Source organism: Indicator indicator, chromosome 4 (assembly GCF_027791375.1).
Source record: "Indicator indicator isolate 239-I01 chromosome 4, UM_Iind_1.1, whole genome shotgun sequence".
In the NCBI taxonomy this organism is placed as follows: domain Eukaryota; kingdom Metazoa; phylum Chordata; class Aves; order Piciformes; family Indicatoridae; genus Indicator; species Indicator indicator.
Window position 1 is genome coordinate 4596820 of NC_072013.1, and position 22250 is coordinate 4619069.

General features: G+C 48.9%; 1 protein-coding gene across 1 annotated transcript; it reads left to right on the forward strand.

Annotated features, from left to right (window-relative positions):
- Positions 1-12851: 12851 nt before the first annotated feature.
- NGB (neuroglobin) lies at positions 12852-17247 on the forward strand. The gene is made up of 4 exons (XM_054400759.1): positions 12852-12958; positions 14279-14390; positions 15851-15970; positions 17101-17247. Exons 1-4 carry the CDS (start codon positions 12852-12854, stop codon positions 17245-17247), a joined length of 486 nt encoding a protein of 161 aa, XP_054256734.1.
- Positions 17248-22250: the final 5003 nt, after the last annotated feature.

The following is a 22250-nucleotide window of genomic DNA, read 5'->3' on the forward strand; positions in this document are numbered from 1 at the left end:
GGAAAGCAGTATCTTGTTTTATCAGGTGCCTTTTTCCTGTGTTAGTCTATTTTTGTAACTGTCCCTTTTAGTCTATCTTACTCTTCTTCCACTTTCAGTTTCTTGTTACACCTCAAGGTTGCTACCTTGCAGCATCCAACATGAATGACACTTAGACCCCAGCTATGCTCCAGTGTCAAGAAGTAATATTTGCAAAACTCTTCTGTATATGTTTCAAGGATCTCAAGCCTTTAATTTCAGAGTTCTTGCTGTGCTTCACAGCCTTGCAACAAAATTACAGGTACAGGGAAAGCAGCAACTGAGTATTTTTAAACATGAATTGTGCATTACTTTCTCCTGCCAAACCTTTTTATAACACAGAAGGGCTGTGTTCCTGTAGTTGTTTGGCAGGGAGAGCATTGAAACTCCAGTCAGACTTGATTTCATTTGTCTTTAGTAGAGATCAGTAGCTGCTTGCTATTGTAAGGCTCTGGCTTGGTGTGTCACATCTCTGCTCAGAAGCTGACTCCTGTAGATTCTCACTCAGATGGTATGGACCTGTGCTTTTGGTTCTAAAGGTTTTGAGTTAATCACCTGCTGATCACAATGGTGGGAAGTCATTGTGCTAATTAGCTGCTGAGTTTGATGATACTTTTCCACTTGCTATTGCAGGAAGTGCTCCCACCTGCATGAGCCAGTGGCTCACAGAGATGATATATAGCCAAGTAGCATGAAGAGGGAGGGAAGGCTGCAAACTTTGTCAGATCCTCCTTGATCTGGCAGCAACTGTGACTTGTTAACTGTTGGCAACATGGCAGGCAGACAGTGCAGTGCTGCCTATGTAGCAGTGTGATTCAGCATCTTCTGTTCTTGTGAGATTACTGGCTTAATACCTTGCAATCCTGAATATGAACTTTCCTTAAAGCAGTCCCATTGCCATGAGGAGGATTTGCCAAAAGAGCTGATAAAAGCCATGAATTTAAACACACTTGCCTTTAACAGTAATAATAGAGAACACTAAGAAACTTACGTTTTGGAATGACAGTTTCTAACACTCTTTATTCATCAAATGTAAATCTACGGAAAAGCAAAGATCGACTTAGTAACCTTGAGTAGTTATTGTGAAGGGGTCAGCTTTATAGGTCTGAGGTGTGTTCCTTGGTCAGAATCCCTCTGTCCTTTATTCTAATAATCTTTTGGGTGAGGTTTGGACACCTGAAGGTGGCAAATGTCATACTCCTATGCCACTTTCCTGTGCACAAGCCTAGTTTTTGCTTCATTCAGAACAGACAAAGTTTTATTTTTCTTTGACTGCCATTTCAGAAATCCTGAGAGCATTTGGTAGGCGTTGAGACTAACCTAGCTATTCCACAAGAGGGAGCAACCTCCAGCAGAATCTTTTTAAAATGACTTTTATTTATTTATTTATTTTATAAATAATTCAGAGTTACAGTTATTAAAAGGACTGCATTTGAAGACTGTAGTCTTCAAACACTGTCTTCATGACATTTCCTCTGCACTCTCTGGACTCCAAGGGTTAGGATTTCAAGTAAGTGTAAATTGATGTGGCTCTGTTTTTCTTTCTGTTAGGAGAAAAGTACTGAAAAACTGTTTTAGTTAGAGTTTGATCATCAGTATTTGCTTCTCAAAACGAAACCTGTCAGGCCGTAGCTGGAACCAGTAACCAGTATTTTGTAAGATCAATAAAATAAAATAGTTGGGATTCCTTTGCTGACTTTGACAAAGTGTCTGAGTGGTGCAGACGTGAGGCAGTGGGTGCAGGGCACTCTTTACATTCTGAATGGAATTTGGGCTGCTTCAGTTTTTCCATTTGTGCTTGTGGAATAAGTTAGGTTCATTTTGATGAGCTCTTATTAATCCTCTTCCCTACTCGTGGAAAATAATTTTCTGAGGCCAAAAGATATTCTCCGGAGCAGCTCTCTTTGAACTTTGCTTGACAGAGTACTTTCATCACTGGCAAAGTATTTCATCAAACTATCCATGGAGTCAAACCACAAAAAGCTGCAGGCTGCAACATTCCCTGCTTCAAATTTTTTTTAAAATGTGTAATCATTCTTTGGAGGATAGCTAGAGGGCTGCTAGGCTCATGTAGCGTCATCCTAGACAATTCAGCCATCTTAAAAGGTTTCTGTTAACAGTAGCTTCAGGACATGCATGGCCTGTTTTCAGGAACTGGACTCATCTTTTTATGAGACTGAGTGGGGTTTGAGTGGAGATTCCTCTGCCAAGACTGCCTTTGATCCAAGTGGAGAACTTTGTGTCATGCATTGCTTATGCATGGGAGAGCCACCACCAACTCTTGGCTGCAAAAAGTTTTCTTTTTGCAACTTGATTGGAAGGGCTTATTGATGTACAGAGGGCACTGGCAAGACCTCCCTTTCTTTATCTCCCTCCTTCCTTCTGCTGTTTCCAATATGCCTGTCATACAGGGCATGTCTTTGCTTCCCCTCCAGTTTTTAGGCTGTGCATCCATTCCTTATGGGTACATGAACAAGGAGCAGGACAAGACACCTCATAGTATCCTGAGTGGATGAATACCTGTCACATGCACTGAGATCAAAACCAGAACCTTGTGGAGAAGTAAAACAAGTACATTATTTGATGGTAAACAAAGGTGTTCTTTGGCAGTTCCATCCTGTCCTTCTGTCTCTGAGAGTTGTTTTTAAGGGGCATGAAAGTGAACCATCTGTGACCATGGAAACACATGAAATTCTCCATTGCCACACTTAGCAGCTTCCTTTCCAGAGGCTGTGCACTCTGCACACGAGTACCACTATAACACTATTTCCTTCTCTCAGGATCCTGCTGGCAAAGTGAAAATCTCCTTAGCAGTGCCCTGTGCCTCTGCCAGCTGGGGAATATAGCTAAGATCATTTTTTCTCCCCTTTTCAGCAAGTGACCACACATGTTGGCAAGAATGTCAAGTGTTAGAACATCATAAAGCTCTTTCCTGCTGTGAAAGGAAGACTGAGGATATGAACATCACCTCCATAGCACACTTGATTTTTTCAAGGGGCTATGGGATGCAAGCAGATAGGACTGAAAATTGTCGTTTTTGATCTTTAAAGTGCTAAGACCTTAGTTGAATGGCTTGGTTATGAGTTGCTTTACTTTTTTAACTCCCTTATGTTTACTTGAATGTCAAGGGCTATGATTGTCACAATTAATATCTGAGGTAAGGGATGTAGTAGCACAGAAACACTCCTGCTGAATTTGCAGTTGGTCCTAAAACTTTGCCAAGTAAGTTTATTGTATTCTCTATCCTTGGAGAACTTGCCCCTGACTGAGCAAGAGTTTGGAGCAGCAGTGAGAGGGGTTCTTTTGTAATTCTGTCCTATATTCTGAACCTTTCTTACTAATGCTGTGTGTGTGTGTGCATCTGTCCATGACCTGAACAGCTTCTAACTGAGGTGTAATTACTGCTCCAAGCAGTGTGGATGGGAGAATGTTCCCTGGAGCTAAAAATGTATTTTATATAGGAGATCATGGAAAATGAGGTAGAATTTGGAATTTAATTTTGTAATAAATACCTCTTTTTCAAACATTCTCTTTGCGTCTAGATCTTGGGGTGGGTTACCCCTCCTCCCCCTGGCCTTTCCTCTCTCCCTCACAGACATATTAGAAATAGCAGCATGAACTTGAAATGGACTCATTGGAGACCTTGATTTAGGACAATGGGTCCTACATTGGCTTTTAGCACAAAAATGTTGCTGAACTGCAATTTTAGGAGGTTAGGTTTTACTGCAGTCCTGATAAGCACAGCAGAAAGGGAAACTGATCCATATGGATGAGAATAGTGATGAAGCAGATGTATTTCTCCATGTTAAAGATATGTTAAATTGTAAATACGTAAAACATGTCAAGAATTAATGGATATATTCATCAAGCTTCTGGTATGTTGCTTATGAACTCTTCATTTGACAGATCAAGCACTTTATTCAGGAACCCAGTGTTTTTCCAGAAGTCATTCTTATGTTGGATGTGTAGTGTCCATAATACCAGAGCAATTCACAGGTCTGTACAAATGAGGCCCTTACTGTAAAGTGAATGTGGAGTCTGTAGTGAGACTGGGATGTGGTGCATCAGAATCTGGCTCTGTGACAGGCTGTAGTGACAGGGCAGCACAGACTTTGGAGTACAGTCTTACGAGGGGGGTGCCATCCTTGGTGTGGAACTGGATGGGAAAGAAACAAATACAGCTGCCTTAGGTGAGGCCACACAGCGATGTCCAGATCAGTGCTGGAGGAGGGCCAACCAGTGTGGCAGACATGTTCCAAGGGATGCTAAAGTAAAGCCAGGACAGCTAGAAACTGGGCTATGGCCTGCACAAGATGATACAATAGGCTAAATGACAGTTACTGGAAAGCCTGTTGACATCTTGTATTACAGAATACATCTGGCTGGAAGAGACCTCAAAAATCATCCACTCCAACCCTCAACCCAGCACTGGAGGGTCAACACTAAACCATGTCCCTAAGACACGGTGCTTGAACACCTCCAGGGATGGTGACTCCAGCACAGCCCTGGGCAGACCATTCCAATGTTTGATAACCCTTTCAGAGAAGAAATATTTCCTAATACCCAGCTAAACCTGCCCTGGCAGAGCTTGAAACTGTTTCCTCTACTCCTGTCTCTTGTCATCAAGGAAAAGAGGCTGGCCCTCTCCTGAACGGCTACTTTGCCTCAGTATTTGTCAGTGCCACCAGTTGCTGCATGAGAATCCAGCCCCTGGAACTGGAAGACAGGGATGGGGAGCAGAGAGCAGCTCCCACAATCCAGGAGGAAGTGGTCAATGACCTATTGTGCTACTTGGATGTGCACAAGTCTGTGGGACCAGACAGGATCCACCCAATGTGCTCACCAAGCCACTCACAGTTACTTGTTAACAGTCCTGGCTAACCGGGGAGGTGCCAGCTTACTGGAGACTGGCAAATGTGGTACCCATCTACTAGAAGGATCAGAAGGAACTACAGGTCTGTCAGTCTGACCTTGGTGCCAGGAAAGGCCATGGAGCAGGTCATCCTGAGTGCCATCACAAGACAAGACAACCAGGTGATCAGGCCCAGTCAGCATGGTTTTTTTGAAAGGCAGGTCCTGCTTGGCCAATCTGATCTCCTTCTACAATAAGGTGAGCTGCCTAGTGGCTGAGGAAAGGGCCACGGATATTGTCCATCTGGACTTCAGTAAAGCCTTTGACACTGTCTCCCACAGCACCCTCCTTCAGAAACTGCAGAAAGTGTAAGTTGATATTTGGATATTGTCTGATCAGGGCTATCATTCTGGAAGGAAGGACTGCTGATACAGAAGCTGTGCTGGAGCATAGGGAGACAAACATGAGGAAAAGGCATGAAGTACTTCTCAGAAAATATCAGATAAAATTTGAGGTAAAACTTCTCGCCACCCTCTAAGGGAAGAACAGCTGCTTTCTGCAGGCAAGTACTCTCAGGTGGGTGGATACTAGTGACTGATGCCTTCTGTATTTGATTTGAACCTGACAGGTTTCTAGACTTCTGAATTCCAGCCATCATCCCACTATATGTTCCTCAACAAGAATAAGGCTTTTTTATAACACACTGTTTTAATATAGATTTTGTGCTCTGACTTCAAGCTGCTGCTTAATTTTTTTGCTAACCAAACAGAAACTCTTAGTGCAAGTTGCTTTCTCTGGCCCCAAATCTCCCATACTTCTTTGCTCATTTTCATTGGTTTTCTCATATGGTTTTGCAAAGTGTACAGTGTTTTCCAACATCAGTCTCCCCAGTTCCATATGCTGAAATAAATCTTCATTGCTTCCTGGTTTTCATCCAAGGGTTGTGATTGTCTCACACTGTGAAGCTGTTTTCTGATACACCTCTTTAACTCTGCAGCTCTGGCCCGTGTATAATGCGTGCTCTGGCAACAGAAGGTTTGTGCTTTACCTGAATGGTCACAGTCTACCAAGTGTTAGGATTGCTGTAAATTGCTTTGTCCATATTTACTATTCTCGTAGTCCTTGTTTAATCTCCACATTTCATCCAAAGCTAGTCACCCTGCTGTCTGCCAGCTGACATCCTTGCAGATGACAAAAGATAGCTTTCAGGTTTTCACCATGTGTTTTAGGATGAGGCACTTCACAGAATCATAGAACGGTCTGGGTTGGAAGGGACCTCTGAAGGTAATCTAGTCCAGCCCCCTCTGGAGAAGCAGAGGTATCCTCAACTAGGTCAGGTTGCCCATACCTGTCAAACCTCTTCTTGAATATCTCCAGGGATGGGCCCTCAACTACCTCCCTGGGTAAGCTGTTCCAGTGTTCCACTACCCTTGAGCTTGTTCCTAACATCCACTCTAAATCTGCTGAAGTTTGAAACCATTGCCCCTTATCCTACCACTACAGGCTTTTGTAAACAGTCCTTTTCCAGCCTTCCTGTAGGCCCCTTTCAGGTACTAGAAGGTCATTATTAGGTCTCCCCAGAGCCTTCTCCAGGATGAACAGCCCAGTTCCCTCAGCCTGTTTTTGTAGCAGAGGTGCTCCAACCGCCTGATCATTTTTGTGGCCCTCCTCTGGACCTGCTCCATCAGGTTCATGTCCTTCCTGTACAGAGGGCTGTAGAGCTGGGACTACCTGGGTTTCTTCACTGACCAGAAAGGAGTTTAGATTATTCACCCATATGAAGGCATCTGTTTTGGGTCATCTGAGTCCCACCCTGGCAGTGTGCTTTGGAATGCTTTAGAGGCTACTCTCTGAGAAGTAGGAATGGTTGGTTGAGATGAGAATGTGAACATACATAAGGTGGTACATCTTTATTTAAGATATGTGAACTGTGTGAGAGCAGCCAGACAAAGCCAGTGCAGCTGTAGAAAATGGCTTTAAACAGCTTGATAACTTTTCAGGCAAAATCCCACTGGAACCAAGTCTGAGGAGCAATATTTAAATAAAGGTCAACAAGAGCACAAGCACTAATTACCCCAGTGCAAAGCAAGACCAGGAAGAGCCAAAGAAGCCAAAGATGAGAAGAGTAACAAGTTAATTAGTTGACTTCAGATACAAGAGAGAAGCATCCAGAAACTGAGAACTCAAATTACTAAGGATTGCTGTGAAAGAGTCCTACAGAAGGGGAAGGCAAAAAGGCTGCTTCGCAAAATGGGGACTTAATGAGGAGTATCAAAAGGTAATTAAAAGCTGTCAGGACATAGGTAGTAAAAGATGGATCAAGAATTAGACCACTACTTGGCAGAGACAGGCATGAACTGATAGATCTCTCTGAAAAGTTGTATACATCTTAAATGCTTTAATAATAAACTCCCTGCTGGGTTTTTCATTATTTCTGTTGTTCTGACCCAGTGCTTAGCAAGTTGCCAGGCATATTAGCTACAGAACCATGTTGAGCTACCAAGGCTGGAGAGCTTTGGGACCACATCTGCTTACATCCCACTGGCTTGGAATGCACCCACCTCTATTATTCTGACTTATGATCAAGTTCAGCCTGCATATCAAGGCTGACCCCAGAGGCAGACTTTCTGAACTCACTTTGGTAGAGTGACTTGCAAAGGGAGAGGTTGCTTCTTTGAAGGTAAGATGAGCGTAGCAACTGGTGGATTATCACTGTGCTAGAAGGCACAAAGTGAATAAAAAAACTGAGGTAAGGTCTGAGCATCTGTGACTGCCAGACCTGGTCCAGGAGCCTCTTAAGTCAAAAAATACTCAGGCTGCAGCTCTCTGTGCATATTCCCTTTTGGCTTCTCTCCTTGCTTCATGCTCTGTCAGCCTTGGATTGTTTTCAGCTGCCTGTGCAAATGTTCCCCAGCTGGCTCTGGGAGATCCAAGATGAACCTGGGGATGTCTAGTAGCAAATAGAAATCGAAAGACATATTTTCATTTTATTTTCTTGTCAAATCCTCTTCCACTCAGTGTTGTTCCTTCCTCTGCCTATCCCTCTCTCCTTAGCCCAAATGCTTGAAGTCAGTACTGCTGCCCTGCTCTCCCTGTGGGCACAAGTGGTAGCCAGCAAACTCTGCAGCTGCTGCCTTCATTGTTTTGTAGGCAAGATTGTTCCGTCCTGCATCTCTTCTGCTTCTTGTTATGCAACTGTATGATTTTCTTTGGTACATGGCCTGAGGAAGTATCTTGAAAAGAGTGATGGGAAGGTTGCATGACTTCTGCTTCTACCTGAGGATGGAGACAGAAGTCTGGGGAAAAGAGAAACCTTTGTGGGCTGTTCTTTTGAAATTAGGGACAAGGGGAAAGAAAGGGAATTAGCTAAGACCAAGGAGTCCATATCTAAGGTGAGTAAGGAGCCTGAAGCAGCTAGATCAGTATGACATTATTTATGAAGACTCACAGATGTAGAACTGGAAATGAGCAGGAGTCCAAAGAGGAATTTGGGTTTGTTGGTACAACAGCTGAGCTGGAAACTGACAGTGCCAGAAGAGTGCATGCAAAACAGTCATGCCTGGGCCAGGCTGATGTGGTGTCCCTGTTGAGTGAGGGTTGATCTCTAAGCACCCTGAACCCCAAGGGTAGGGTTAGGGAGCTCTTGCTTGCAAGCTTATTCCCAGTTCTGTGTCACTGTTCTATGAGATTGGGCAAGTTTCTTTCCCTGTGGGTAAACCGAGGCACTGAACAATTAAAGCTGACACTTGGCAAGAGGAGTTATAAGTGTTGGTATCAGAACTCAAAGGGACTGCAGATTACAGCAGTGAGACCCAGTGCAAATTAAAAATGTGTGTGCTTCCAAAGCCCAAAAGAGCTTTAACATCCTCTTTGCAGGTCAGTTGGTTTCTGAAAGTGGCCTACATGTGCTTTTGGAGCAGTCTGTTGCTGACCGGATGTTTCTTCACTCATGAGAGCTCCAAGAACAGTATTGTAGCAATCAAAGAATGTCTCCAAAAAGAGCAGAGCTGCCAGGCTAGGTCTGTGAAAGTAAGGGAGCTGAGGACCACTGAAGGAAACCCTCACACCAGGGAAACATCTGCAGTGCTCAGTCTCTTGACGCGTTCTTGGAGCTTCCTCATGCTTGAAGGCTCACAAAACACTTGGACAAAAAGGGAGGTTTGCCTGCTTGTTTTTCATTGTACTTTATATCCCCTCTAGACTCCATCTGAGCTGTCATCACATCACTGCTGTGGCAGCAGGAGGAACTCCTCTGACAGCCATGTAACTCTGAAGAAAAAGCTGCTTTGCACATGGGGAAGAGCACGATGTCTCCCGAGTCCTTGCTCTTTTAAAGTCATGTGGTGGTAGTGGTTCAGATGTTTCTTATCCCTGAGCTCTCCCTCTCTTCCAGTTCAAGTCCTTCCTTATAGCTCTCTGCTCCTGTGCTGGAAGATCTCTACTGTCAGAGGGAAAAAAACTGCTGGTTTTATTAAGAGACAGTCCCTTTTATTAAGGAATGGTTTATGTACCAGTGGCAGCAGGCAGTAAAGGAATGGATTTGCTGTTCAGAGGGGCAGGAAGGTGGAAAACTGCTCCTGAATGTGCCCCTATCCTGCCCAAAACAAGTTGTTACTAGTATCAGGGAAGGAATTGATTCCCTTTGGTCCTTAGATTATGCTGAGTGTCATACCAGTGTGGAGTTTGGCTGCCAACAGGTGGGCAGCAGGGGTATGGTCAGGATATTGTCCCTTTGGTCATCTGGGGCACCTGTATCTTCACAGATTCACAGATTGCTTCAGGTTGGAAGGGACCCTCAAAGGTCATCTTGTCCAACCCCCATGCAGTGAGCGTGCACCTCCAACTAGACCAGGCTGCCCAGGGCCACATCAAATCTGATCTTGAGTATCTCCAGAGACAGGGCCTCAACCACATACCTGGGCAGCCTGTTCTGCTATTTTACCACTCTTGTTGTAAATTACTTCCTTATGTCCAACTTAAATCTACCCTGCTCCGGTTTAAAACCCTTTAAAATCCCTTATCCTGTTGTTACAAGCCCTTCTAAACAGCCCTGCCCCAGCTTTCCTGTAGGTCCCCTTCAGGTACTGAAATGCAGCTATAAGGTCTCCCAAGAGCCTTCTCCAGGCCGAACAGCCCAGATTCTTTCAGCCTGTCATCATAGGAGAGGTCCTCCAGCCCTCTGAGCATCTTTGTGGCCCTCCTCTGGACCCCGGTTGTGTTGGGGGGGTCCCATAGCTGGGCACAGTACTGCAAGTGAGGTCTCACCAGAGCAGAGTAGGGTTGGCAGAATCCCTCTGTCCATGCTTCTTTTGATGCAGCCCAGGATGCAATTGGCCTTCTGGACTTCAAGTGTGCACTGTTGGCTCATGTCCAGCTTCTCATCCACCAGTACCCCCCCAAGCCTTTTTCTTCAGGAGATGTCAGGCTCAGAAGTCTTGTTGCTGACATTTGTATCTTTTCTGTGAGTGCTCAGCATGCAGCCACCATCTGCAGCATAAAGGCAAGGTGTGGGGGAGAAGACTTTGGACAAGGGCCACCATTCTCCCTTGCTGTCATGGCTTCGCTCCTATTGTCTGAGATATCCTTGCCATCAGGAACAAAGACTGAATCTGCATTCTGTTGTTGCCCTGGGATATGGTAGCTAGTGTAGTGCTTGCAGAGACTCGAGGAAAGGTGTCCCACACACCAGCTGAGCTTTAGAAGCTGGTCATTCTTAACTACAACAACTTGCTTTTGTGATGCTTCTCTTTCTCCTCTACAAGCCAGCAATGAATATATTCAGAATGTTGCTAGGCAAATACTCAGCCTGCCTGTTCTGTTCCACCTTCTCATTAGCAGGGTCAGGCTGAACTGTCCATCCAGGCTCTGGTGAAGCTCCATGTCAGCATGGTTGCCAGAACTGACTGGAATGTGAGAGTAGCTCGTGCAGATGTGTGCAGGATGACCATGCTCTTCGCTGGTGTGCTCAGCCACCTGCAAGATAGCGAAAGGTTAATGTTCATGTTGGCACTATGGGGCTTGTGTTAGCCCCCCTGCACAGGTTAACCTGCTATTTCCTGCTGCCCTTTCAGACTCCTTGCAGCTTCAGCAGTTATCATTGTACTAATTTGTCCTCAGTCCCCAATGTGATTTTGTTTTTAGTGGGGACTGCTTATGGACCACAAGATGGTGGTCAACAGCAGAGAGCACTGTGGCCTGTCAGGTTGCATGTTCTGAACACTCAGCCATGAGATGGCCCTGCATCTTGTGCCCTTTATTTATTATTAAATGCTTTCTGTTTATCCCCTGTTCTCTATGAATGTAGGCATGTAGAGGTCATATGCTTTTCAGGCTTTTCTTAGTTATAATGAAAGCTAAAACGCTGTATTTGCAACAGGAGCCCTTAGAGAACCTATTTGCATCTTTCTGGGACCTTTGACATGAATTCTTTTCTAGCAATGGCATTCAAAACACAGTATGCCTGGAACATCATTTGTTTTCTGGCTCGGCAGCCAGAGATCTAAAATACTTGTGAAATTCCCAGGTCCCATCTGACAGTTCAATTTCTTTGTGAGTTTGTTGGACTCTTTAAGACACCAGCTTTAGGATAGGGTTCTCCAGCTTCCTTTAATATATATGAACCTTTTCCTATACAGCATCTTGTCTGATGTGTGCTGAGAATGTGACATCTCAAAAGCCTGAGTAATTTATTCTGGCACTTGCAGAGATGTCTCAGGTGGCTTCCTGCTGTCACTGCAGTCACTGCTGTCACTCCAGCTCTTTAGGAGAAAGGCCCCTGGGAGACAAGCTGGGGCTGGGGCTGAGAATATAGCATTGTGCCTTTGAACTTGTCTCCTCCCAGGGATTATTTTCAGTATTCCAATGAGAAAGGCCTCATTTCTGCCTGCGCTGATTCGGGGGGTTCCCGTGCTGGGTCAGAGACTGCTGTTTTCTCCCTGATTTCAAGAAGTAAGTTTGATGTGTAGAACCAGAACCTGTCATATATTTGGCACAACTGTTATTTCAGAGCAGACTGTGATGGTTTCCATAACATTATGTTGCTTGCATCCTCTGCAAACTGTAACTTGCATGACTGCTCTGGCTTACCTGGCTTCTATTGTGCTGCCTGAGACCTCGCTTGCCCCTTCTCACTTTGTTTCCTCCATTCTGCCTGAATCCCAGGGCCAAATTAAAGGCAGCATTTCCCTTTGTCTGAGCGATAAAGAGAAGATGGGAGTCCTGATTATCTTTGACAAAGATGACATGTCTTCTGATCTGTTATTAATGACTTTGCCTGGTTCAGCTGGTTTAATTAGCCTCAAATTAAACATGAATCTTGCAGCGTCTAGACTGCATCTTCCTGTGGAGATAGCAGGTGGCTGTGGGGCATCCTAAGTTGCAGTGGAAGTGGCCAAGAGCAGGAGGATACTGTAGGGTGGGAGCAATGCTCATGACCTCCACAGCGAAGCTGTGCTGGGAAGGAGCTGTGCTGAACGGGTAGCAAACACAGTGGGTCACGGTGGTCCCGGCCTCGCGGTTCCACTGCTACCATCGGCCCGACAGGGAAATACCAGCCACGAACGAGCTGAACTTTGTTCTCTGGCCTGCGGCAGTGGCTCCTTGTGTGGGCAGTCGGGGTGTGTGTGTGTGTTAATATTTTTTTTTTTGTTCCTTTCCTTAGGTGGGAAACACAAAATGACTTCTGCCTTACCAGTGAGGAGGAAGGAGAAGGTCGCCGGGGAGCTGCAGCAGGCGGCAGGGCGGGGCGCGGGTGCCCGCCGCGGCGGAGGCGCGGGGCTGGACCCCAGGTGAGCGCGGAACTGCCCGCCCGCCCACCCGGGGTGCGGGAGGGCAGGGGCGGACGGCGGCCCCACCACGGCAGATCGAGGGGCGGGCAGCTGCCTCTCGGCGGCCCCTCCGTCCGCGGAGCCAGCCCTGCTGGGGCCGGTGCTAACGCAGCGCCTCAGCGAGGGCGACGCGGGGCAGGTCCCCGCGCCCCGCCATGGAGAGTGGGATGCCGCTGTCCGGTGTGCAGCGAGCGCTGATCCGGGAGAGCTGGCAGCGGGTGAGCGGCAGCCCCGTGCAGCACGGCCTCGTTCTCTTCACCAGGTGAGTGGGACGGCGGGGACGCGAGGTGGCTACGGGCCCCGCAGCCCCGGCCGCCCTCCCGGACTGACCCAGGGGCGACGGACGGGCTCCGCTTCTCGCAGAGAAACGCTTCCCTTCGCCCAGCGACGGCTCCGGCCGGCTGCCGCACGCCGCCCTCTCCTCGGAGGGGCTGGGGCCCCGGGGGGAGGGCCGTGGGGCTGAGAGCCCTCCACCGCGAAGGGCAGCAGTGGGGAAGGCCGCCCGGTGAGAAGTTTGTTCCAGGGAGATGGAGAGCGAGGCAGCCGGCAGGTTTTGTGTATCTGTCCTTTCACCACCCGCATTGCCAGCGTTGCTTCAGCCCTTTGAAGAGCTGCGTGGCCGCCCGGCTCTGGGAAGTGGATGGAAGGGACCTCAGGTGGTCCGTGACAGGGCACCCTGCAGCCCAGCCAAAGCACTGGCGAGGGGCTCAGCCTCCGAGCAGAGGAAATGGTGTGGCGGGGGAACGACTGAACCCCAACTCCTTGCCTCTCCTAAGCAGATTCGTAGCTCGATTATGGGAAGCAAAAAAGCAAAAATCGATGAAAAGTCGTTTAAAAAGGATAGTTGGAGAGATTATGACCAGCTTAAGGAGAAGGCTCTATCAGGTGGGAGCCAAAACTTGCAGAGCAGAGCTGGGAGCAGTGACAGCAATTTGGCAGTTTTAGTGGAGGGGGATGCACCAGCTTAATATGCAGAATGGGGAGAAGAGAGACTGCCTGGCCTGAACTCCTTGTGGCCACCATCGACAGCACCAGCCTGTTAGACCTGCTTGAATGTCTGTGGCTGAATATGTGCTTGGCATATGCTGGTGGGGTGGATGAGAAGGAGGGAAATGGAAGCTGGTGATGGTGTGGGAGAGTGGGACATTAGGTGAGTTTATATGTGCCCTCCTTGCTCAAGTATGAAAGGTGACTGCTGGAGCTTGAAGGCCTTCCTCACACTTGGAAGCTTTTGGGCTCTAGGGGGTCATGAAGTGGAAATATGAAGAGTTGATACAACAACCAAGACTTTAGGAAGAAGGGCTGGGATAAGAGAAACTCCAGTGAATTTCTGGTCCTCAGGCATCTGTCTGAGTGCTGGGACTGTGAGCTGGAGAAATAGAGACTTTTTTGATTATAGGTAACCAGGATTGCCCCAAACTAAGATTTCAGAACTTCTGGGTCCTTACAGATGGAGTAGGTGGGAAGAAAGGCAGAGGGGGCCTGTGAGTGTTGATGCTGATGAAGTTGTTCATGGAGTGAGCAGAGTTCTAAATGAAGCTGAGGAAATGAGAAGATGCAAGTTTCTTTCTTGCTCTTGCAGGTTATTTGACTTGGACCCTGACCTGTTGCCCCTTTTCCAGTACAACTGCAAGCAATTTTCCAGCCCTCAGGAGTGCCTCTCTGCCCCTGAGTTCCTGGATCACATCAGGAAGGTGAGAGAGGGGCTGTGGCATGATCTGAACACAGCATCTGTAGAGGACGGAGCCCTTAGGCAATGGTTTGGCAGTGTGGGGTGTCTGGCTGGGGAACTAATGGGGGTTACTCGTGCTGGCAGAAAGTGTTATTGCCAGGTCAAAGTGCCCTACAACAGTGGGGTGATGATGAGGATGCAGGTTGTGGTGGGTAAGAAGAATCATGCGGATTTCCATGTCTTTATCTTGGAGTGGAGCTCCTCTTGCGAACATTGGAAGGCCTCTTCTGCTGTGGTGAACTTCTGTTCTGAGAAGGACTAAAGCCCTCTGCTTGGCCACCTGCTGACTCACTGTTCTGGAAAGGCTGTCGGTGTGGCTGCAGAGCCAGAAGGCCCACAGAATCTCTTGGACAACCTCTGGGGGAGTGCTCAGATAGTCATTTTCCTCCCCCTGAAAGAGAGATGAGCCATACTGGTGTCATCTTGGGGAGCTCACACATGGACAGAATTACACCTGGTGCAGCAGATACTGTGTGAGCCCTGAGGAGCAGCCATGCTGGGTCAGGGCTCAGCCTTGGCTTGCAGATTCTTTCATAAGCTCTCTGGCTCCATCTTTAAACCCGTTTGGTGCCTTGTTTGCCTGTCCTTATTCCTTGTGCGAGGCTGTTTCAGGATTGTGCTCTTCTGATAGCTGAAAGATTTTTGTTATTTTCCATTCTCTATTTATTGGCAAAGTTAAGTCCATTTTTACTTCTGCTATTATTGCTCTGAGCTGAAATAGCTCTTTTATCTTGTTGGGGGCAATTTCCCTGTTGAAATTAGGGAGTACAATTCTATCACCTCTTGGCTTTGCCAAGCTAACCGTGCCCTGGCTTTAATCTCTTCTAATTTGTTGTGTCTGTTCCCTTCATCCCACATTAACCCTTCTCTGTCCTGCTTCTGTTTGACTTTTCATGCTCCTAGGAGATCACAGTGGTACAATGCCTTACCAGACCAGGTTTCTTGGCTGTATCATCCACCTCATTCACTTGAAATACTTAGTTGACCTTAGAATTGGAGTTGCCTTACTTGCAACTGCATTGTCGTGACAACTTCTGGTTGGAAACTCTAGTCCCTGAAATTTCCAGGGCTCCCCTGGCGTTGTCCTGGGATCCTAAGAGCTGTAATGACTGCATCAGCATTACGTCTTTGCCTGTAGCTGCTCTGCCTTAGGGATGTTTACCTGCTCCAGGAGGTCAGCAGTGCTGCTTGCAGTGGCATCTCTGGTAGTCCCCCATGGAAGGGTTTGGTGTGTGCTGCTGCCATCATACCTCATTGATGTGACACACAGATTGCACTAAAGCAAAGGAAAGATCAGAGGGCACCTGCTGGTCTGGGAGATGGTTGGGCTGAGAAGGGCAAAGTAGAAGGGTCAGACTGTTACTCTGGGAGGGCAGCAGGACCCTTGTTGTTTATTGCCATTCTGCCTCTGTGTTCCTGCAGGTGATGCTGGTGATTGATGCTGCTGTGAGCCACCTGGAGAACTTGTCCTCTCTGGAAGAATATCTCTACAACCTTGGCAAGAAGCATCAGGCAGTCGGTGTGAAGGTTGAGTCTTTCTCGGTGAGGCATCCTCTCTTGTCCCACTACAGCGGTTCATGCAGCCCTCAGCTGTCTCCATCCCTCCGTGCCCACCTGCTGGGTTCAGCTGGATGGAGAGGAAGTTGTTTGCTCAGGACAGTCCCTGAGCTGCTGATACCTGTGTAGTGATATTGGCCCTTGAGCTCCCCTCATTTTCTACCCTCTCCCAATAAGCTCAGGGAGAAAGAACAGAGGGGAGAAAGGGATTTACCATGTTTGAAGACTACAGTTGGGTTACTGCAGTCTCACCTGTGACAAAGGGCTGCAGACTCAGCCTTTGCCCTGGACCCTGGATCTCTGCATCAAATGCTCTGGGCAAACCTCACTGCACCTGGGAAAGAGAGCATCTACTTCTCTGTGTCTGCACTGTGTGATGGGCTGCCTGCACCTGGACCCTTTCTTCCTCCATGGCAGTAAGACAGGAACACCCTCCGTATTAAATCCTTGCTTATTCCTTTCCTGCCATCAAGCACAGGCAGAAATGCTGGATGGCACAGTGGGAAAGGGCAGGGTAAAGGAAAGGTTTCTAACAAACACGTGGATCCCTCCTGATAACCACTAGATTTGATCCTCTTCAGAGGGAGCAGGGTCTCCTTTGCTTGGTGTGGTGATCCTCACTAGCCCTGCACACAATGTGTGGATGCTCCTGGGTGGAGCTGCTCATAGCAATGTGAGGAGCAGTGCCCTGTCGAAGACCATGCTGAGCATTCAGCCTGGGGTCTCAGCCATTCTCCTGGCATCAGGGCATTGCTCAGCTCTGCTGATCCACTCCAGTGCCAGGGAATGGGGCTGGCTATTTGCATCTGGAAGCCATGAGGATGGATATGTGCCTCTGTCCTGGTGTTATATGTGCAGTGTCAGCTCTTGCTCCCTGCCTACACTCCCCACTCACCTAGGGTGGGCTAAGGGTCAGCACAGGGCAGGGGGGAGGGGATGTCACAGGCTGGCTCTGGGCCCCATCTGTGCAATGAGGGATCAGGTGGCCTGGCCCTGCTGGTGGAGGAGAAGCATCTGCTCTGCAAAGAGAGAAGTACAAAAGGCAGTGAAGCGAGAGAAGGGGCTGCCTGTCATCCCCTTGAGCTGAGCTTGATGCCTCCGTGTTTGGTTTGCAGACTGTTGGTGAGTCCTTGCTCTACATGCTGGAGAAATGCCTTGGCACTGCCTTCAGCCCAGACATGCAGGAGGCTTGGAGCAGACTCTACGGTGCTGTGGTGAAAGCCATGCGACGTGGCTGGGACACTCTCCCAGAAGGGGACTAGATTCTGCCAGCCATCCCTGTCCCCAACCACGCAGCCATCCTGGGTAAGGGGAGCACTCATGCCATGCTCTCTGCCTTTCTCCACCTCTGTCTTTCTCTGTGCACTGGCCCATTGCTATCTCTTCAGTCACTGTGCTTCGGGGCTCTCCCAGTGATTCTGCCTTGCTTTGACATGACCACATCTCTGCCTTTGCCAAGGGCTGGCAGGGTACATCTGCAGTGAAGCCTGGAAGTGCCACAGCACAGGTATGCCACCCTGCCCTGAGTTCCTTCCAGCTAGCTGGGGTGCCAGCACCTAGGTACCTACTCTGGTTTTCAGCTGACCTGTCTTCCCTCCTTTTGCTACCCACCCCAGTTAGATGACAGCTACCTTAGGCCTCTCAGGCTTCTCTGCCTGAGATCCTATTTTCCATGTTCAAGATCTGCCAAGTCTGGCACTGCTCACTTGTCCTGTGCTGCTGTGCCCAGTTCAGCTGTGGCAATGGTGGTTTTTGGCTCCCTCCAAAGGCAGGGGAGACAGAGGTGGGAGATGGCTGTGCTATGCAGCCATCCTCCTCAAACCTTGTGTAGAGCTTTTCCCCTTGTCCCTTCACCACCACTGTCACTACCGGATGGTTAATCCTGGTACTCTCTTCTGCCTTGCCCCTTCCCTCCATGACTTTCTCTTGTGTCAGCTTGGCCACAGCTCAGTGTGTTTCCTAAGGATGCTTCAAGCAGTGGCATCAAGTTAACCCTGAAGTGAGGTTAGTTTTAGCAGATCTGGGCTGCCAGCTGAAAGGCTTTGTGTTGCTTTGGCTGGTCAGTTTAACCTCAGAGCCAGCTGAAATGCAGCAGCAATGGTGGCTCTTTACTGCTTTGTTTTAAGGACAGTAAAGTAAACAGAAGGAAAAGATGTCTTAAAGTAAAAAATGAAGCTTGCAACAGATTCCAGAAAACATTTTGGCTCTTGGCCAGAGGAAGCACAGCTGAAATTTCTCTGGTGATGCCATCAGGACCTGGAGCACTTCCCAGCTGCACAGTGCCCATCTGCAGAACTACTCACCCTTTATTAATTCCTACCAGCCATACTTGAGACCCAGCCACTTTGGAGCAGAACAAAGCCCCCAGTTAGGTGTGTGCAGCAGGGCAGTGGTGTCAGGACAGGAGAAGGAAGACAGCATCTGCCAGAAGAAATCCCAGAAAGTGGCTGAGAGGCAGCATCTGAAGGCTCTGAGGGTAGCTGAATTTGAGCACTTTAAAAGTGTTCATCTCTATGGGGAAGTTGCTCTGGGACAGGCAGAACCACGTTTACAACCATCACTAGCCCCAGGGAAAGGACTGGAGGAAGTTTTCAGTCACAGGCAGTGTAGCTCCCTTTTTTACTGCTCCTTACAGGCAGGATGGAGCCTGGTGTTGAGAGCTGAGCTGCTTCTGTTCTAGAGACACATTCCTCCTGTGCCCGGATGTCCTCCACTCTCGGGCAGAATAGAGATGGGGCTTTGGGTCTGCAAGACCAGGCCTAGTGGTGGCCATGAGCTTCCAGTGAGCAAGGAGCTTTCCAGCTGTTTGGGTGGGGTGCTGAGGGGTGTTGTGGAATAGGCAGTGAATGCTCCCATGTAAGATGCTTGCTGCCCTCCCCTGGGGAGCAGGCTCTGCTTATGCAGGTCTACAGCATGGTGTGCATTCTGGCCCACAGCTCTTTCCATCAGCTGGGTCAGGTGAGGGTCCTTCCCATTCTTGTGCCAGGCACTAAGGGATGGAGGAGCTGGGGCTGGAAGGAGGCACTAACTGTGATGGCATGGTACAGGGCAGGAGAGTTTGGGAATGGGGACATCCTGTTTGCAACCCTGTTTTGGGACATCAGCCTTCAGCAACGTAAAGCAGACCTTCTGACTCTAACAGGTAGGCAGCTGTGTGATGGGTATGGTGTGGGTGTTCCTGCTACTGCCCCAAACCATCCCTGGTCCCTCTAGCTTTCCCAGCTCTTTGACTTCTCTTCTGTACTATGTTTTGTGTAACTCCTAAGAGAACTGATCTAGTCTGTGTGCCTCTTTATACCCAGCTGTACTGTTTAATAAAGAACAACAGTGAGTCTTGGCCATTTTTGCTGCCTTGTGTTTATTTTAATATAAAAGGCCCAAGCAAGGAAAAAAAAAAAAAAAAAAGAGGATGGCAGAGAGGGTTTTACTGGTTTCATGTTGGCTCTAACTTTGGAGATGGTCACTGGGTGTGATTGTGCAGTCCAGATATTGACTGACATGAGAAGGCATCCAGCACCAAATGTCTGTTGGGAGCTTTTGTGCACTGCAATTGAATGGGAGAGCAGCAGAGGGGCTAGCAAAGGCATCCTGCTGCTGGTTGCTCGTTACCTTTCCAATTTAACAATCTCTAATGGCATGAGAATTTTAAGCGATCAGCCTAAAAATCCCCTTTCTCTTGTTCAGCTGCTGCTTTTGTTCTTTGAGACAGCATCAGCTCACCCACTGCTGGTTGCCCACAGCAGCAGGGCACAGCCTTGAAGCAAAGTCCTGCCCACTTCCATGCAGTGAACAGCCTGCCAGCTTGGACTTCAGAGCACCCCAGCAACCCTGCCCCAGGGAACAGCTGGTGAGAATGCAGGAGGTCCTGTTTCCCTCTTCCTCAGGTATGTTCAAACTTTAACATTGGGGATTTTCAGCCCTGGGACAGTTGGACACTTGGCACTGAAATATGGTGATCCCTAGAGCAGGTAAGCAAACTTGAGGACTGTAAAAGCATGACCTGGGCAGGAAATCCCAGCCCTGCCATGAGAGAGCATGGTGAGCATCCTGGGAAAGCCATGCAGCCCTGCCTTGGGAGGTGGCTTGTTCTAGAGGGCAACATGCAACAGGCTGTGAAGTAGAGCAGCAGCGATCTGAATGCAAAGAAATCCTCCTGTGGTTCAATGATGAAATAAATATTCTAGCTCTTCCTGGCCTGGAGCACTGCTGCCAACCCCTGGCTGCGAGGGGCTTATGTACAAAGCAGGCTGTGCAGTTTCCTGAGGGCAGGAGTGGCAGGGCACAGCCTGATGGGGCTCACACCACCTCATTAGGCTGGGAACAGCTTCCTTGGCGAGGGCTGGGAGAGCCGTGAGGTTAGGGGGCAATCACGGCCCTTGCTCACAGCAAGAGCTCCTGCCTCAGCTCCCTGGTCAGCAAGGCCCTGAATCTAGCCCTGTTGACCACTAGTTATGAATTGTGAGTGGCCTTTGTGGGGGCATGATGAGGAAAAGTTTAAAATTTTCTGGTTTGTGGTTGTTTTTTTTTTTTTTCCACACAACAGGAAGCCTTCCCTGAGTCCCCTGTCTGGGACCTGTAGAAATTTGAGTATAAAGAATCAGAGGAGGGGAGCAAACAAGTGCTGTCTGCTCAAAAAACTAGAGAAAGGCTCTCAAAATGGAAGGCGTCCCTGCCCCATGGTGAAGGTGGGATTGGAACTTAGATGATCATTAAGGTCCCCTCCAACCCAAACCATTCTATGATTTCTAAAATGTTGTTCAGCCCCTTCCCTGGGACTTGTTGGTGGCAGTTCATTTTTGGGAACATCTGCTCCCTCCCCAGGTTAAGATGGGTCCCCCTGCTACTCCCACTCCTTGCTCTGGTCCTAGAGGACCTCCAGGCTGCCCTTCTGCTCCCTCCAGGCAGTGTCTACCTCTTTGGTCATGTCCTGAGCCAGCCCTGTCTGTGGGGCAAGGACTGGCAAAAGGGCAGGGGAGGCACATGCCTGTTCCAGTGCTGCACCCAGCCCCCAGTGTTTGGGAGGGTGCCAAGGATTGTGGCAACCTGAGAGGACATGGTGGGGTGCTTCCTCATTCCTGTGCCTTTGCTGCTTCTGCCCCCTTGCTGGGGTTTTCTTTTGTCGGGCCCATGGTGGGTGGCAAGGTGCCTGGAGGTAGAGACGTGTCCAATCAGTCTCCTCCCCCCTGAAGCCTCTGCAGGACGACCCCAAGAAGGGTCAAAAGCAACCTGCAGGTGGAGAAAGGGGCAGGAGGTGCAGAGGTGACATGAGGCAGCAGCTGGGTGAAGTAATTTTATTCAAGGCACAGTCATAGCAATAAATCACAAGAAGGTACAGACCTCTGGCACATTCTGACAGCGGGGCAGCCCAGGGCAATCAGAGCAGCAGCCCCAGCTCCTCGAGACATGGTGCCACTCGCAGGCACTTGCTTCCACACAGAGAGACCACCAGCACCCTCCTGATCCAGCTGGGGGCAGGCAGTGAGGGCAGCAACTGAGCTGCAGGCAGCCCCAGGGACATCTGGGCAGGAAGCTGTGAGCTCCCCATAGTGCTTGTTGGGGCTGGGAAGAAGAGGCTGAGCTTAAGGCTCCTGCAAGGCAACTGCTCAGTGGCTAGTGTGCTGCAGCCATCACCCCAGCATGCAGAAGCATGGGTGGGACGGGGGCCCAAGAGCTGCCAGCTAGGAAACTGAGACCCACCAGCCCACAGGGAGGGCCCAGGGCTCACTTAAGTCCAACAGAGACCCACGGCTTACTGCTGGGCTGCCCCCCTTCACAGGACTGACATACCAGGTCCACCCTGCCAGTGGCACCGGTAATGCTGAGTGGTGCCAAGGATCTGCCTTTGCAAAGCAGCACTCCCCCTGCCAGCAGTCTTGGTGCTATCAGAGCTGCATTGTTGGTCCTTCCCTCCCTGCACAGCCCTGGGATGGCAGCTAGAATTGTTCTGAAGCCAGCAGGAGAGTCAGGATCAGGAAAATGGGCCCCAAGGTCAAAGCAGGGCCAAGCGAGGAGCCAGCAGGACGGGGCAGGTTAGGCTGATGGGAGAGAGGCCAAGCAGGGCGAAGATCAACCCTCATCCCCAGAGGCCTCCACAGCTGCTGTGGAAGAGCTGGGAAACACCAGGGATGCTGCCCAGGCAAGGAGCTGGGACATTTACACTAACCTCAGCAGGACTCGCGTTCAAGAGGCAGTGTGGCTGCTGGGCAAGCATCCCATGGATGCAGCTTGTGAGTAAGGGTAAGTGGTGGACCAGGACCCAGAGGAT